This window comes from Podarcis vaucheri, assembly GCF_965113315.1.
Source record: "Podarcis vaucheri genome assembly, chromosome: 3".
NCBI lineage: Eukaryota > Metazoa > Chordata > Lepidosauria > Squamata > Lacertidae > Podarcis > Podarcis vaucheri.
Window position 1 is genome coordinate 73,158,093 of NC_138761.1, and position 18,520 is coordinate 73,176,612.

Below are 18,520 nucleotides of genomic sequence, written 5' to 3' on the forward strand. Positions count from 1 at the left end.
CAGTGCCAAGGGCAAAGTTAGCACCCATGACACTGCTATGGCTCTCCATGCAGTTTGAATCATGTGGGCACTGACTTCAGGATCAGGCTAGAGTTGATAAGGCTAGCCTTAGTCATTTGTAACTTGGAGTAAGGAGTTAGGGATGTAAGGAGAGAGCGATTTCCATCCCACCTTGTGTTTGTTGCAATCAGCACTGTTTCTTTTCCTCTGCAGTTTGGCTTCCACTAAAACATATGTAATTCATCTCACGGGCCGCTATAGCAAAAACTAGTATAATTAATTATGTAAGTAATTTAAGTGCATTTCAAAGGAAGGACAACATTTTTTAAAAAAACTCCAAAAATGATGTACAGTGGTACCTCGGGTTACAGACGCTTCAGGTTACAGACTCCGCTAACCCAGAAATAGTACCTCGGGTTCAGAACTTTGCTTCAGGATGAGAACAGAAATCGCGTGGCAGCAGCGGGAGGCCCCATTAGCTAAAGTGGTACCTCAGGTTAAGAATAGTTTCAGGTTAAGAACGGACCTCCAGAACGAATTAAGTTCTTAACGCGAGGTGCCACTGTAATTATTTACATAATGTTAGTGTACTAAAAAACCGAAACCTGCTCATATTCACTCTTATGATCTCTGTTCCTGACCAGACAAGCATGCAAACTGTGACAATTTCTGTTCACATTTCAGTTTCTGATGGAATTGTCTGAGATTCCTTAGGAGCAAGCATGAATACAGTCCATAATGTGGTGGGGAAATTGCCTGTTCAGAAGCTTGTTGAAATTAATAGTTAAGAAATAGGATCACCACCTGCTGCTTGGTGAATAAAGTATTTGATTTAAGATCAAAATGTACTTTGTAACCTGGGTGGGACATAAATGCTAGCTTGGAGCAGAGAGTGGCCACAACCCAACCAAAATTCAAGGGGGGGGGACTAAACATGTGCTTTAACCTTTCCCATAATCAGTGGATTAAGGAAGGAGTGGAAAGAGCATGAGATCACCCATCTCAGCCCACACAAAACAAATGATAGCTGAGTGCAATCTGGGATTTCTAGCTCCACATTTTATACAGTATTGGGCTAGGTTTTACAAAACACATTTATTTTTTCCTTTAAGGGACATGGTTAGAACCATGCAGACACATCTTCTGTACATACTTTAACTAGATTGAAATTTACAGTGAGGAAACAGAGTAATTTTTCCAGTGCAGCTTAGGAAAGATCTCCTCATGCTGACCAGTTGTGTACCACATGTAGGTGGCCCCATGGAATGTAGGCAAACTGCTACCAAGCAGCAGACAAGATACCTGCTAGTCATTATAGCTCAGTGGCAATTAACCATGTAGTAGGAAGGACCAATCTGAGTAGTGCAGCTATTGTCCCACCTCATGCATTGCACCATCTTGAATAGAGCACTGCATGCTTTTGCAGCTTTGGATGGGTCACAAATTGTCTGGTGAGGCCTGTTATTGGCTGAATTCCTGAACAATGAAAGAGAGGGGACTTCCCCACCCCTGTTAAATGACTGATCCTTCTGAGAGATAGACCACAGAAAACCTCCCTTCCTTTGTATCAAGAGTTGCCATGACATCAATTGATAGATTGGGGATCTCTGTTCATATGGTGAGACACCAAGCCATTGCAACATCTATCTAGGCCATGGGCAGCCTTTGCTCATCCAGCCAACAACTGGACTCCTATGGACAGTATGAGGACTTCCTGGTCACAGCTGAGCTTTCCTGGGCAACACAGATTTACTGAGCTTTGGTGTGTTATTGTATCCTATGACTGTTATCTAGTCATAACTTCTGGCTTGCTTCTTGCTCCTGCTCTGGACTCTTCCTGATGGATGCTTCCTGTGTTGGCAGCATCTCTGCAGGGTTTCAGACATGACATCCCCAACCCTACCTGAGATGCTGGAGATTGAACCCTGGACCTTTTGCATGCAAATAAGATGTTCTACCACTGAGCTATGGACTTTTTGTCCATATTTGTCAGGCATGATGCCTTGAGGAAGCATCCATGCAAGTTTCATGAAACATTCAGGAGAAATACCCAAATTACCATACTAGAATAGAAGAGGTAAAAAATGAGTGTAAATAAAATAAAAGTAGAACAAAACAAAGGCATCTAAACTGAAAGAAGTGCAGCTTTAAAAACAAAACTATTTTTCCTTTGCACATCCCTGCACAAAAATGACTAGCTGTACTCAGCCAAGCCATTCAGGCTCAGGATTGCCCTGTATATGAAAGTATATGAAACAAGTCATTTTATGAGCTTCATTTTTATATATATATTTTTCACTCAGAAATCCTTCTTGATTTATTTCTTAGTCCAAATATTGACTTGGGTTGGCCTCTCTCTCCTAAACAGACATAGTCTGTTAGTCATGCTCAGCAGTGCCAGTTTTTATAAAGGGTGGTTTCATGAGAACCACATAAGCAATTCATAGAATGTTCCGAGGTGGACTACAGTTTCTGAAAAACCACTAGGAAAATATGGCACTATATAGGGAAGAAAAGCATATTGAATACATACATAGGCAATTATGGCATGTCAGATGAATGCCACACAGAAATTTTCCTACAAATGATTTGGTCATAGACTGTCCATGCTGAAAACATATTTCATTTGAAATATCTAGTGTGGAATTCTAAACAAAATATACACCTTTATTAGCTAGAAAGGGTTGTTCTTTGATTCTGGTGAAAATATAATATGAGCCTGTTTGAGACAAGAAAAGCTGCAGAGAAGAGAAAGATTAAGGAGAACAACCATTAACGTACATCTGTTTCTCTTTTCCCAGTGTGATAGTTATTAGTTAAAGGTAAATAATGGGGGGAAATGCAAGAGAGGCAGAGAGTGGTGGATGAGGCCTTCAAGGACATTTAAGCTGTGTCCCACGCCCACAAAGATAGCTCCCCAGCTGTCTGGGAGCATGAAGGTCTCAGGAAAAGAGTGTCGCCTTGAGGAAGAATGAAGCATTCCCTTAGAAGGGCCCATTCCTTGAGGGACTCCTCTTGTGCTGAGGAAACTTCTCTGGAGGCTTGGAGATTGGGTGATTCAACCATTAGGAACATAAATAGCTGGGTGTGCGGTGGGCATGCGGATGGCAGGGTGAATTGCCTGACTGGTGCAAAGGTTGTGGGTGTTGCCCTTTGCTTATATAACACATGCCCACTTGAACCAGGATGGAACCAGACTGTTGGCACGTAAAATCATAAAGGTGTCAGAGCATATTTTAAACCGTTTGAAGGGGAAAGGGAGCTGACAAGAGCTGAGAAGGCTCCAGTTCAGAATGAATCTCCCCACCTGGGATGAAGATGTTAAAGTAGATGAAAATTTAAATGGAGGTGGCAGGCGACTAGGTGTTGTGAGTGTAGGGGCACAGGACAGCAATTCAGAGGCGCCAAAGCACTTCAGAACAAAATGCAAGTACCAAAGACACTTGAAGAAAGAGACTACATGCAAGCATTTATATTCTAATGCTAGAAGCTTCTGAGCCCAGGTGGGTGAACTGGAACGGAAGCTTGGTCTTGGAGGATGGCATTGATATTTTGGGTATAACAGTAACCTGGTGGAATGGAGAGAACCAGTAGGACATGGTTGTCTCTGGAAATAAGCTCTATAGGAAGGTCAGAGAAGGACATCACAAAGATGGTGTTGCTCTGTCTGTCACAGAGAGCATTAAGTAGTAAACAGCTCGATAAACATGTCAACCCAGTGAAAAGTATTTTAGGGATAGTTAGAAAATGAATTGAAGATACAACGGCCAACATCAAAATACAACTCAGTGGTGCTGAGCTAGATGGGTCATTGGCCTGATCCAATAGGCTCTTATGTTCTTAGCTGGCTCAGATTCAGCTAACCCGGTGCACTAGAAGAAGCCAGTGCAAGGGCTTCTACCTGCCCAATGGGGTTTTCCCCGGCCTCCCCCCCCCCCAAGAATGCCAAGAACAGTGCTCGGGGGAAGAGAGAGGAGGTTGTTCCATGTAGCAAGCAGGGATGCTTGCGCCGATCAGAAGAGCCCAGCGCTGAATTCCTCCACCTGAGACCAAAGTAGTCAGGGATTGAGAGCAAGGTGGGAGGCAGGTAGCTTAAAAGTCCACAGATTGTTACAGGTCTTTAATTATATTAAATATGTCATTTATTGAAGGTGCCTACCTGCCTTTTTACATTTCCTTCTTTTATTTCACATCAAAGCTGCTCAAAATCTAATAAACTTGCATGTTTAATTAAATGCAAACCACCCAACTGTCATTTTCTATCTAGTGTGCCCTGTGAACTGATATGAGGAAAAATAATCTGTAGTGCACAACATCTGAAGCCATGAGATAAAACGACATATATTTACACTTTATATTAATTTTTTTAGCAAGGAAAAGCCCCACCCCAATGCATATAAATAACAACAGAATGACAGATTATCAACAGTGTCAAACCTTGTAGGGCACATTGCTATGGATGGCATTTTTTATGATAGCAAGCTTTGAAATTAAACAAATTATGAGGCTAGAAATAATTTATACCCTAGAAATCTTGCAAACAGCAAGCATGTTTTCCCCCCCCTTTGTAGGAAAGAATCCCTTTTAAGTTAAGGCTTTGTCTATCTCACTGTATATGGAAAATATGAGTGTGCACTTTTATAGAGAATGCCTAACTGTGAAGTGTTTATACTGGAATCAACCCCATCTCTAAATCACTCTATGTTGCTGAATGGTATTTTGTTTTGCATTTGAACTAGGAGAGGAGCAGCCATGTGGAAGCTTCGGCAACAGAAGAAAACTAGATTTTACCACAGCAATAGATGATCTGATTTAAAAGCTACCCCCACCTTATATACACACAGAGAGACTTGTGCTTTTTCCTCAACTGCTGTTCAGCTGCATTCAAGTGCTGTGACACACTTTATGATCAGGAAACAGACTTTGCTCGTAGTACAAATGATAAGCTCATGCTTAATTGATTTGAACAAAGGCAACTTTTTGCCCATTCCCAAGCAGGAAAATTTCCACTGCAGCTTTTATAGAAACCTTGTTGTCATGACCAGGCCTGGCACCCATAGTCAGCCAAGCTGGGCATAGGTTGAAGGCCCCAGGGGATCAGAAGGGCTCCTCACCAACCTGACCAAGGAATGTTGACTCTCACCATCCTTCTCACTGAGCCACAGCATGGGTCTTTTGACGTTGGTAGTGCTGCTTTTGAATGGGAGCAAAATTTTATTTTCCTCTGTGGTTGCTTAATATAACTAAAATGTTTGACACTGCATTTTGGATAAATTAAGATGGTGGGTAGCCACCACAGATGGGAACCAACTTTGGCTCACATTCAAAAGCTTTACTGCCCACCTACCCACTGTGCTGAAATGCCATCTGGGGTGGGACAGCAGGGAGGGCAGTTTGAGTGGTGGTGTTGTTACTGCTTTGGCAGCAACAAAGAAAGTATTATGGCTACATGCATACCCTTCAACATTTCTCCGATGAAAATAGGGACGTCCCATTCCATAATGATAATTTTAGTATTTACACCCCACACATCTTACTGGGTTGCACCAGCCACTCTGGGCAGCATAAAAACATAATAAAACATTAAACATTTTTTTTAAAAAAACAACCATTCCCTATGAAGGATTGCCTTCAGACAGCTCGGGGGTCAGATAACTCCATACCCTCCAACATTTCTTCAATAAAAATAGGTAAAGGTAAAGGTACCTCTGCCCGTACAGGCCAGTAGTGTCTGACTCTAGGGTTGTGCACCCATCTCACTTAAGAGACCGGGAGCCAGCGCTGTCCGGAGACACTTCCGAGTCACGTGGCCAGCGTGACGAAGCTGCTCTGGCGAGCCGGCACCAGCGCAGCACACGGAAACGCTGTTTACCTTCCCACTATAAAGCGGTACCTATTTATCTACTTGCACTTAGGGGTGCTTTCGAACTGCTAGGTGGGCAGGAGCTGGGACCAAAAGATGGGAGCTCACCCCGCCGTGGGGATTTGAACCGCCGACCATGCGATCAGCAAGCCCTAGGCACTGAGGTTTTACCCACAGCGCCATCCAATAGAATGGATGTCCAATAGGGACATCCAATAGAAAAGTGGGACATTCTGGTATCAAATTAGAATAACCGCTCCCCGCTTAAAACAGGGGGTGACCTTTGCGTGGACGCACGCAGCCCTGGATCTGGAGCGGCCCCATCAGCATAGGCTTGGCTTTGCCTTCCCTCAGGTGGGATACCTGGAGGTCTCCGCCTACCTCAGTCAGTTGTCCAATCCCACCTGGGGGAAGCGTTGCCAAGGAGACCAGGCCAGGTAGGGGAGGAATTACCTGCCCACACAATAGAGGGAGGATCTTACCTGGGAATCCTCACTTGGCTCCAGAGCTTCTCCCACCCTACCCACCCTCAGTTAATGTCTTCTTTGCAGGTTAACTTTTCTTCTTAGGTTTTACAGGTAACTTTTCTTCACAGGTATGCGGGCGCTGCTACGTTAAGGTCGCTGTTAAAGGGCCGGAAAGGAATTTCCCTGCATTGGCAGGTTTCGCCTTTCCCGTAGTAAAACGTCACAACTTCGGCGGTATCAGGCCTTGGGCGGAATCCTTTAGTCCATCTTCCTCTTTGCGGCGGCGATACCAGGGTTCCCCGTTAAAGGGGTTTCTGAAGGGAGGCTTTGACCGTACGCCGAAAGGTCGTCATTGCTCTCCCCTGCGGCGGCGGCGTAACGGGGGCGGCTATCTCTGCTTGAACATATGTTCTCCAGAGCCGGCCCATCCCCCACACAAACACTGGATAACCCTGATGCTCCCTAGGTCCCCGGCTGGGGACTGGGGAGGGAGAACGCCCAATGCCTGAGCCAAGGTCTACCCACATTTGAAATTTAATAAAGTTGTGGCCAATTTATTCCATTGTCTTGAGTCGTTATTCCACATGACGGGGGGACCGCTCGGGATCTGGGGACTCTGCCTGTCCACGCAAACCAGGATGGCTTCTCTAAATCAGAGACATACCTGGAAAATAGGGACACTTGGAGGGTCTGTACATGTGTGGATGTTGGAGTGCGGTGGGCCCATTGGCAGCATTGTGCCTAAAGTTGGGCATCAGCTCTACTCATGTGAATAGACTGAACATGTCAGGGAAGGAGCACGGTTGTGGTGACATACCTTGCTCCTGTCCTTAACATGTTCACCAGTTCTTTTCAACAGAGCCTATGAACATAAAAGCTCTGTGCACCATTGAGAATCCAGGTTTTTCTGTATGTATAGAAAACCCAAAGAGCTACCTGTTTAGGTATTAGATGATTCATTATTAATTTTAATAATGGAGATTTGTTTGACTTATGTGTTTGGTTATTTCCCTTCTTCATTGTAATTGTAATGAAGTTCATATAGATAATCGGGGCAGCATTCTCCCAACCCCAAGGGCTACCAGTTGCACAATGGGGCTTCCCTCCTCTCTTCTTCCTGAGCGCCTTCACACCCCTTGGGGGATTGTGAGTACCCCCAGAACAGCACATAGGGTGAGGGTTTTGTTCAGTCTCACAAGCTGATAAGCATGCACAGGTGGAATGTTCAGTATAGTGTGGTGTTGATTTCCACCCTATGATTATTTGGAATGTCCTGAAGTTGTAAGATATGCCTTTTATATTCCAGTAAAATAGGTCTGATAAAGTAGATTAATGAATGCCATTTCACTGGACTGGCTAAGAGTTTGCCTATCCAGTGATTCAGTATTCATAGTTACTAATGAATATAATAATTAATTATGTTCTATACTAAACTATATGATACTATATGGTGTGTTTTATTTATTGTTTTCGACTACTGTGGTTATATTTGTAACTATGTAATTTGTTTCATGCTGTAAGCCACCTTGAGCATGGTTTTAGCTATGGAAAGGTGACATGCAAATAAAATTATGTATGTATGTATGTTTATTGTATCAGTATTCCATAGCACATATTTAAATTAAATTATGTGCATTATCATCTAACAAGTTCACTCCTCTTAGACCATTAATCCAGATTCTAAAATTACTTGCTTGAACCACTGGGTATGTTTAATCATTCCACATAGCACATTGCACACTGTAGCTGTGAAACAGTAGTAATTTTCATCACCATCAATATACATATTATGGGACTGTGTTTATTCAGAAAGTAGTGACTTATTTACATTTGACTTTTCAGAACTGAATCCAATGCAGTAAACTGGTTAGTGAGGAAAAGGGGAAGGGTCTCTAGACAAAAGATATTAGGCACCGGCTGTTCATAATAATAATAAAACACTTTCCAAAGGAAAACTTAGGGCCTCTCTGATGATGAGCCAAGTACAAACAATGTCATTGCGTCAGAAGCAATGAGGTTAGAAATTTGAAATGACATCCAAGCTCTTTTCATCAACAAGGAAAACATTCAATTTAGACAGGGCTGAAAGGTAACCTATAAATAACAAATGTGAATTGCCTGAAATAGAATGGTGAGAAAGTGAAGACTGGAGTTTAATGCTTCACCACCCTGAGCTATGGGGCCTTCCTCTACCTAACAGACCATAACAACAAACAAGCCTCATCACTGCCATGGATGGTTGGGTTACAAGACGTTGCTTTATGGGTCAGTTTGGGGGGCCTGTTCCTCTGCAGTAATTTCCCCATAACCACCTTTCTTTTGCAGTCTTTAAAGTCAATGCGAACATGATTCCTCAGAGCAGAACTTATTCATTTACTTCAGTGGTTGTGTAAAGTATCTCGGGAGAAATACCATTTAACAAACTTCCATAACCACAGCAGAAGTGAACTGGTTATTATTTAAAAGGCATGAGTGTCTTGTTCACATACCAAGAAAATTATGCTAGAAGAATACCATATAAGCAGGAATAATAATCAGTTCTCCTTCTTCCTTGTATGGACTTGTGTATGACTAAAGTAGGCATGGCTTGAGAATATTTTTATTCCACAACTTTCAGTATTATATATGACTTTTGTTCTTGATTATCTTTTCTTATTTTCTTTGGTTAACTGGGCTATGGCAGTGAGATAATGTAGCTTGTCTTGTAGTGCCCAAGGCAGACTACACAGGAACTGTTCAGGGAGCACCAAATAAGGCAAACCCCCATTCATAAGGGCATTGGGGCCCTGGTGGATCAGGCCAATGGCCCATCTAGTCCTGTATCCTGGTCTCCCAGTGGCCAACCGGATGCTTATGGGAAGCCCAGAGGCAGAACCTGAGCAAAATAGCACTCTCCTCACCTGTGACTGGTAAAACATAGCTGTCATGAACGTGTCCTGTCCACCATTGAGCAACAAATATATCAAGACAATGTTAGAGTTAGATCAGGAATGTGAAACCAGCATATAATGGGTATACAGAATGAATTATAGTTGTACATAAAAGGAAAAACTTGATAGAATCATCATTATGAAATGTAAAGTGTAATGGTTGGAGATGCTATTGTGAAAAAAATGAAGGAATGCTTTGAAGATTGACGAACAGAATATAGAAGTGCTGGCAGATGTTCATCCAGATGTTTTGAGGAGGAGGAGAGCTATGTGTCCTAGGGAAGGATGTATTTGATACAGATGGATCATCCCCCTTAGGTTCCATGTATTTATGATAAAGAATGGGTTGCTGTACATAATATCAATGAGGAACGACCACTTTCAAAAACAAATAAGCAACAGCATGCAGAAAATAAGTAGTTAAAAGAAGTTAAGATCAGGCTAAGACTGTGCCTTCAGTTTGGCAGTCCCTGCCCTGTAGAACTCCCTGCCAGTTAGGGCTTGGCAGAAATCATTCCTCCCTTCTTTTCAACATCTCCTAAAAACTGTGTTACTCAGATGGGCCTTTGCAATGTGAATACCAACCAGTACAAATTGTTTACTAATCTTTTTGCTAATATTTTTATTTTTCTTCTTGTTGTAATTTTTTAAGCTGTATACTGCCTGACTATATTGTTTTGAAAGTGCACTCTATAAGTATTTTTATAAATTAATATGTGTAGAACGTATGGTTAAAAAGAAAGAATGAATAGAGGAGCAACAGAGGTCTTGAAATTTAAGCCACAAGATGAAGAAATATCAGAACAGTTGGGAGTAGTTATTATAGCTTTTGTTGTTTTGCAAACTGTTTCCCATCAATCTCCTGAAGAACTGAGTCTTTGTGTTTGTGTTTGCAAAACTTCACTTCTGGACTCAGTGTACTGGTTGGAATTTGAGACAGCTGCTACTTTGGTCAAGATGTGATGGTATTTTGAAATGGTGCAGCATCCATGAGAATAACAAGAAAGGCACACAACACAAACAATTCATATCCTATAAGAGATGCTAAGAAGTCTCAATTTTTTCTTTTGTACAAATGGCGCTTGATGCTGTCCAGAGCATGAACTTTGTGGTTGTTAGTCCTTTCTAACCAATAGTTTGGGGTCAATGCCACACCAAGATAACTCTGGAACTTTCATTTAATTTGGCACATTGAGGATTATATGATGACCTCACAACCACCATCTTCCCAGCGGTGAGAGAAACCCCAAAATGAAATGAACAGGAATGATGGTATGGTGGGGTGGGGGTATGAAGCCACCCTCCCAACAGTGGCATCTGTATTGCTTACTGAGACATTGCAGCAACGCTGAGGCTCAGTGGGCACACTGATAGATGCTCCAATCTGGTTCTCCCACCAGTGGGCACCCACATAGGCCTGTCCTCCCCCTGCTCTCCTCCCCCCACACACATACTGTGCCAGTTGTTCCTCATAATAAGGACAAGTTCCAGTCCATTGACTTAAATCTGGCCATGTGATTAAACCTTCAGAGCATCCTCCATGATGTGGAAGATCTAGAGACCAGTAGAAAAAAAGATTCATTGTCTATGTGGACAATCAAGTTCAGGTCACTGAGATGTCAAAAAAACTTCAGTACAGCAAATGTGTCAATGGTTATATGAAAAATCTGACTGAAGTCATCATGGGTAGTACTAAGACTGATATATTACTGCATGTCCCTGGTGGTAAAGTAATGCAACCAGTTCCTTCCAGATCCCTAATACTTCAGTTGCCTCATAAGTATGCTCTACTAAGTATTGTAGTTAGTGAGCTTCTTTATTACTGTAGTGACCTTCTTGTGCTGTTACATGCATTTCTTTTCTTGCATGTATTTTTAACTTTCAAAATGAAATTTCATGGTGAAAATTGGTGGTTACCAAAGTTTGGTGTGGCAAAACTGCCCAAATCATGTATGCTGTAGTTTAAGAACTGATATGTGTCAGAAAGAAAGAAAGAAAGAAAGAAAGAAAGAAAGAAAGAAAGAAAGAAAGAAAGAAAGAAAGAAAAGGTTATCTGTATTTCCTCAGGGGAAGGTGCCAAAGCCTCAAATGTGGTATTTCTGGAATATTGTAGCAATGAAGAACCTCAAGAAGAAACTCCATAAAAGCAAGGCATCATAAGGCTGCTAACATGTTACACTGAACACAGGTGCAAGTGTCTCCACAGATGTACATTTAAAGAGTGTACAGCTCTTCACTCCCTGATTGTGAAGAACTGTACAAGTGTACAAGTAAACTATCTATGTACACAAATTGTGCACTCATTGAATGTGATGTGTGTATATATCTATATCTCTATATATCGCTTTAGTCATCTCGCAGTGATGTGCCAGTAACCTGTTTGATATACAGTGGTACCTTGGGTTACATGCGCTTCAGGTTATATACGCTTCAGGTTACATACTCCGCTAACCCAGAAATATTACCTCGGGTTAAGAACTTTGCTTCAGGATGAGAACAGAAATCGTGCAGCGGTGGCGCAGTGACAGCAGGAGGCCCCATTAGCTAAAGTGGTGCTTCAGGTTAAGAACAGTTTCAGGTTAAGAACAGACCTCCAGAACGAATTAAGTTCTTAACCCAAGATACCACTGTACTTTGTTAAGCACTGCTAATGTTGCAGTTTAAAGATGAGACATGTTCTTTGTGGCTGCAAATCTCATTTCCGGGCATGGAAGTTCAAGCAGAATGAATGAATGAATGAATTTCACAAAAGTTATTCCACAATTAAAGTCAAACAGTCCCATAAGCCTTATGTTGATGGGATTAGTTGTCTAGTTTAGACCAGGTGTTGTGGTTTGGAATGAAGAACAGAAAATAATGTTTAAGAAGTGAAGCCCCTTTGTATATCATGGCAAAAGCAGAAATCGAGAAACAGAACACCAGAAGCATCTTGAGGCAGCGGCGTAGCGTGAGTTGTCAGCACCCGGGGCAACGCAAGTAATTTGCGCCCCCTAACCCGGGGCAAGGCACGTAATTTGCGCCCCCCCTGCCCCCTAACCTGCGAGTTGCCGCTGGCGCTGCTGCCCAAACGACGCCGCTTGCCCGGAGGAGGAGGGGGGCAGAGAGGCGAGGAAAATGCAACATGGCCCAGCAGCTGCAGCAGCACCGGCGGAGGCGGGGCTGTGAGGAGGGGCTGCCTGGCGCGTCCTCCGCGGCGAGCGCTGAGAGCCGCTGCCTGCCGGGCGCCTTCAGCCCGGACGCGCGCACAGCTCGTCGGTTCCGCGAGACATGCGGCTCCGCTACATCCTGCGCCCGAGGCTCTTCAGCGACTCCGGAGGCAGCGAGCGCGCCCCCCTCCAGATGTTGCGCCCGGTGCGGCCGGCACCCCTGGCACCCCCCACGCTACGCCACTGTCTTGAGGAAAAAGGTAGACAATGTGTCAGGAAATGTTTTGCTCCCCACATTTTAGAACCCTGATTTTCCATGGATACAAACAGTTCCCTGCTTCCACATGTTGAAAGGTAACACAAATTGAGCAGAGGGTATACAGAGCTAGCATGCTCATCCCCACTGACTACTAACAGCAACAACTGAAGAGGCTTTAAATTGTTACCGTTATCTGGTTACCATTTAATTGCTGCTGGAACTGGGCTAGGGTGTGGGTGTAATTTGTTAATTCCAGCATTGTTCACAGAATGGGCTTTATTCCAGCCTCCAAATCTGGATATAACTAGTACATCCCTTGTACTGCACACTCCACTGTCTCTCAAGACAGATGGATGCCAACAAAAATGTACTGTGAAGGCACAACCTTCTTACATGTGCTGCTGTATTATTATCATTTTAAATATGATGTATCAATACGGTAAATTGTTGCTGGCACGGGGAGCCGCACAAGGATGCTCCTCTGCTGCTTTAACATGAGGTGGACATAATGGGTGGGGACAGCCTGAGCTGAGAATTGAATTTAGAACTGCTTGCACTGACCTTACCATAAAGTGAGCATTTTATCACTTATTATACAATGCAATGTAAGAGAGCCAATGTTCAAAATCTTTTTCACAGAACAAAAGGGGATGGGATGAATTTTTTTTCCCCTTGCCTTTGGGAAGGAAATGTGCTTGGCTTATGATTTGTTTGAAAGAACCAAAAGAAAAAGTATCTTAATAAGCTAGTCATGTTACCATAAAAGTAGATATGCAGAGGAAAAGGCTTTTCTTTCCATTACACAGAGTCTTCCTTTTCCAACAAAATAGAAAGCAGCTGCTATGTCTTATTCCTTTGAATCCATTTAGTCATTTAGAGTTCTGAGCTTTAATTGACTCAAAATGGAGAGAATTTCTTCTGGGGCGGAATTAGAATATAGAAACTTTGTGGTGCATTCATATGGGGTTTTCCAATGATAGCAAAGTTTCCCTCTGTGAAGTGCTTGATCTCGCCCCACCAACTGCAAGACGTTTGTGTGCATGTGGATAAGGATTACGTGCCATTGGCTCTATGGTGGTCATGTTCATTCTTCACCAATGTGGTGCTGTCCAGGTGCTGTTAAACTACGACTCCTGTCATCCCTGGCTGTTGGTCATGCTGGCTGGGCCTGGTGGGATTTGGATTTGAACAAGATCTGGACATTGTCTACCCCTGCACTAATGATTTATCTGAAAATGATATTTTGTTCCGTTCCATCATTGTACCAACAAGTAACTGAAGCAAATACCCTGAGCCTGTTTTTCATTTTACTAACCTATTTATTACATGGGTTAAATGCTTACAAAGAGCTCAGAGTAGCTTTCATAAGGTCCTCAGGCAGCTTTCCAAGCTAGATTTCATTAGTTTCAACAGTAGAACTGGATGAGATGCATTCCAATTTTTAAAAGCAATTTCTAACAGCAATTTAATAGCATAAGAACATAAGGAAAGCCCTGTTGGATCAGGCAAAAGTCCCATCTAGTCTAGTATCCTGTTCTCACAGTGGCCAACCAGATGTTCCTAGGAAGCAGGAGCTGTTGTACAGTAGTGCTGTCTCTACTTACAGTTCCCAGAAGCTGGTATTCAGTGGAAATTAAATTACTAGAATTAAAGAAGGTTCTATAACCACAGTCAGCCACCAGCATGCATCTCTATAATATAACATGATGTACCATTTCAAGAACCCTGGCTCAGATGTATTCATCCCAGAGGAAAAAATACTACCAAACTATGTGCTCATGGTGGTGATTTGCTTACCCTTTGTTCAGTGATAAAACAGAAGGACCAAGGAATCTGTTCTTTAAACTTTCTACTGTGTGATCTCTCCTGAAGAGGAGGAGCATGCTGGCAGAATTTATAGGAAGGAGATGCAATTGGTTTCATATATTTCATATATGTTCCATACATTATTTCATATATTTTGCTAGAGACTGTATTCCAAACAGAAAATATAGTTTGTATAAAGTTAATGCAAAGCCGCGCCTTGCATAACAGAAGTCCCACGGATGCTGCTCTTCCAGGGTTCCACTCAGTGTGGCCCTAGTAGGATTAGACTAGAGGCAAACATGTTAGAGCAAGTGATGGCAAGGCTACGTATGTCCCATGCCAGCCCGTCCCACAGCTTTCTGCTATAGCTTCCATGGCCAACGACAAATTTTACAGCTTGAGCAATACTGCTTTTAAGCAGCGTCTTTCACGACTCTTCACTTTAGATCAAGAGGCTGAGACAGGAATTCAGATCTGACAACAGGTTTGTTTGACTTGAAGCGACACATATAATGTTTGCAGACATACTGTATATAAGGGCTCAGTATCTCACCATTGAACAAAATATGCTTTTTATTGTCAGTTTGAGAATATCATCTATTTTAATGGCTAGTTCTGAGCACTATGTGATTTCTATTGTGCATATCAGCTCAGAAGTAATCCCACTGAACTGAATGGAGCCATTCAAGCCCAGGATAAAACACAGTACTGCCAGAGCGCTTAGCCCTTCCTCTGGATGTGTGCTGGAACTTCTGTAAGTTAGACCCACCTTTCATTTTGAGTGCAACAAGCGAAGAGTAAACAAAAACAGCACTACTGCAATCAGTTGGTGTTTTCAGATAGTATGGTTGGGAGTAGAAGTTCAATTCACTTCACATTTAAAGGCAAACTTACCTTTCTGGTAGTATATATAATTTGCATCTCTAGTAATTCTTTGGGACTTTTCTCACGATGCTTAAGTAGATCTGAACTGAAGTTTCTCAGACTACATTCTCCTGAGAAAATGTTTGAAATTTTTCTCTTTTTTCTACTCCCCCCTCCCAAAAAAGGTTGCTTTGCATTCACACACACCCCCAAGTATTTTCCACCATTTTTAAAAAATTGTGATGGCTGCCATTTTCTTCCCACAGTGCCCCAGAATGAGGCCAAATCACTTGCTGCTGCAGCAGCAGCAAAAAAATAAAAAATAAATAAAGGCAAAAGACATAGGAAAGAAAGGAAGAAGCTATGCTACTGCCACTTGTAATGGGGAATCAGATAGGGCAGGGATAGTCAGTGTGGTGATGTCTAGATGCTGTTGAACTTCAACTCCCATCAGCCCCAGCCCTTGTAGCCAATAATCAGGGATGATGGGCATCACATTGGCTACCCCTTTGTTAGGCCATAAGGCACTGTTAATCCTTTGTCACACTTTGCTTTTCTTAAAAAAAAGAAGAACTTTCCAGTTCACACACATCCTGTTTTAGACTGGTTTGCTTTGTTTCTGCTTTGACCATGACACTTCCTTTCCTTTCCTTTTCATATCATGTTTTGTTATCTCTGCGCTGACAGCTTTACGCTATGCCATTAATACTGGCTAATGCAGGATAAAGAAGCTAAAAGGGAAGAGGAAGTAATATCACTTATTGTCTGATTTAGGCATAGCAAAATGCCCAAAGGAAGACAACAATCATTTCTTTGGCATTATGGGACTGCAGATGTATTCTGTCTTCAAAAAAATAATATGCAGGTGTCAAAACAACTTAAAATATGTTTCTGGGATTAGTAAAACAACTGTTGAATAAACATGCTTTCTCATTTGTAGACTGGAAAAAGAATCCCAACCCCCCAGGCTTGAACCGACCTCCAGAGCCAATAAGTGTTTTAATCCTAAAGAAACAATTGAAATACAGGCTTGATATTTCAGCCCACCAACTGTTTGCAAAGTTCAGATACAGGCCAGGGAATGGAGAGGTGGGTTAATTGTTGTCCATGCAATGAAGAAAGCCAAGGGCAGTTTGCCAGATTGATTCCTTTCCAGACCTGCATACACACACCAATCAGTTATTTTATGCACCAAGGAACATTAAGTAACGCAAATCATTCGGCCAGCCAGATGCTCTGATGATGAGCTTTTTTAGTACTAGAGGCGTAATGGAACATCACTGGTTTGTCTCAAGAAATAAAGACAAAGATAATGACGATAGCAGCCTTAGAGAAAAATAGCATTCTGGACCTGATATTCAGAACTCAATATGCTTCAACAGAACTCTTCTGCTTTCATCCGTTGCAAGGAAAGAGCCATGCTCTTTGTGGTCAGTAGTCAACGCAACAACATCAAGAACAGGTCTGGGGAATCTGTGGCCCTCCATATATTGTTGGACTACTGCTCCCATCATCCATTGCCATCACGCATCCTGACTGGGACTAATGGGAATTAGACTGTGTACACATTACCAACTTAAATGACAACAGGGTGGCTCTTTTTCTCAATTTCAATTAAAGCTTGTTTGGAGTGGGGGTGATGATCAAAGTACAGTATTTCATAAGAAATGGCAGGATAGATATGGATTGTGGTGCACGTTGTATGTATACTGCTTCCCAAACCAGCAATCAGAGCATACTAGATGCAGAGTAAACAGGAGTGTGTACACAGCCTAAAACTACAATAACATCTGGAAGACCACATGCTCCCCATTCCTGATATACAAAGAGAGAGAAAGAGAGCTGATAATTTGTATGTATTATCCTAAACTGCTCTATGCCTGTATTCATGGGTTTTATTGGTTATCACATAATGTCACCGCCCAACCCCTGAAGTCAGTTCTTCCCCTGATATTTTCCTTCACAACCTTCTAAACTATAAACGTCATCTGAAAGCTATTATTAATGGATACAAATAGCCTACAGTCAGATTAGCTCTGCACCCCTGGCTTGTCACTTTCCATATCTTCTCCATTGTATCCTTATTTACATGATACTGAATCTGAAAGCCTGTTAATCTTCTCACTAAGTGGTCACGGAAGTACAAAAATGTCTATTATCTGAAGCTCTGTTATCTGAAATGACCCGTAATAAAGGTCTACTAGAGGCCTGGCTGGTAAAATCCAGGGCACACCCTACCTCATTTCTTTCACTTGTAAACCTCCTCACAAGTCTCCTCTTCTCTGCCCTCCCCGCAGCACCAGCTCAACCATCTGTTCCTCCATCACCCATCTCTGCAGCTTAGTGATAAGAGCATCTGCTTTGTGTGTAGAAGGTCCCAAGTTCAATCCAGAGCATCTCCAAGTAGGCTGGGGAGTATCTGCTCCCTGAAACCTTGGAGTGCCACTGTCAGCCAGTGTAGACAATAATAAGCTAGATGGACCAATGCTCTCACTCAATATAAAGCTGCTTCCTATGTGTTTATGTTGTTGGCCTGCCTTGTAGTTCCTATAGCCAAAGGGTTACAAAAATCAAGGTTGTTTTAGCAACAAAAGCAACACACACACACACACACACACACACACACACTCCAAAACCCTTAATAACCTGTGTAAAACCTCAATCATGTATGCGTACTGAATGTTTTTCTTGTATTTGTGTTGCAGAGATGTCAGGAAGGGTTTTTCCGAACTTACTCAGGAGACTGCAGCCCATGTGAGTGCAACAACAATGCATACAAGTGCCTTGATGGATCTGGTGTTTGTCTGGTAAGTAGCCTTTTCTGGTTACTTGTAGCACAATCCTAGCCATGTCTACTTAGAATTAAGACCTACTGAATGCAGTGAGGCTTAGTCCCAGGTAAGTGGATGCATATTTCGTCAAAAGTAATAATGAATGGTATCTGGACTGAAAAGGCAGATCATTAACAGGCCTTCCTCAGTTCTTGATAAAACCTTGTTCTTGCTCTCTGCCTGAGGCTGAACAAATAGAGCTGGTGAAGTGACACAGGTGGGACTCTAGCCCCGTCCCTCCCCCCCTCTCCAATGCAGCAACCCACTGTGTTGGAATGCCAAGAGAGCAATAGAAGCTACCTCAGTGGCTGCTACTGATTGCACCTGAAGAAAGCAGGCTAGCTTAGGGAATGG

The 18,520-nt window shown here is 42.6% G+C and overlaps 1 protein-coding gene and 1 long non-coding RNA gene across 2 annotated transcripts in view; one reads left to right on the plus strand and one right to left on the minus strand.

Annotated features, from left to right (window-relative positions):
* Nucleotides 1-18,520, minus strand: part of LOC309529089 — a 176,363-nt gene that overhangs the window by 100,077 nt on the left and 57,766 nt on the right. The window lies entirely within an intron of this gene.
* The window catches only part of LAMA4 (laminin subunit alpha 4), a 77,819-nt gene that overhangs the window by 4,177 nt on the left and 55,122 nt on the right, over nt 1-18,520 (plus strand). Inside the window, exon 2 of the mRNA XM_082216770.1 lies at nt 18,041-18,142. Coding sequence (XP_082072896.1) covers nt 18,041-18,142 — 102 coding nt within the window. The remainder of the gene's footprint in view (nt 1-18,040; nt 18,143-18,520) is intronic.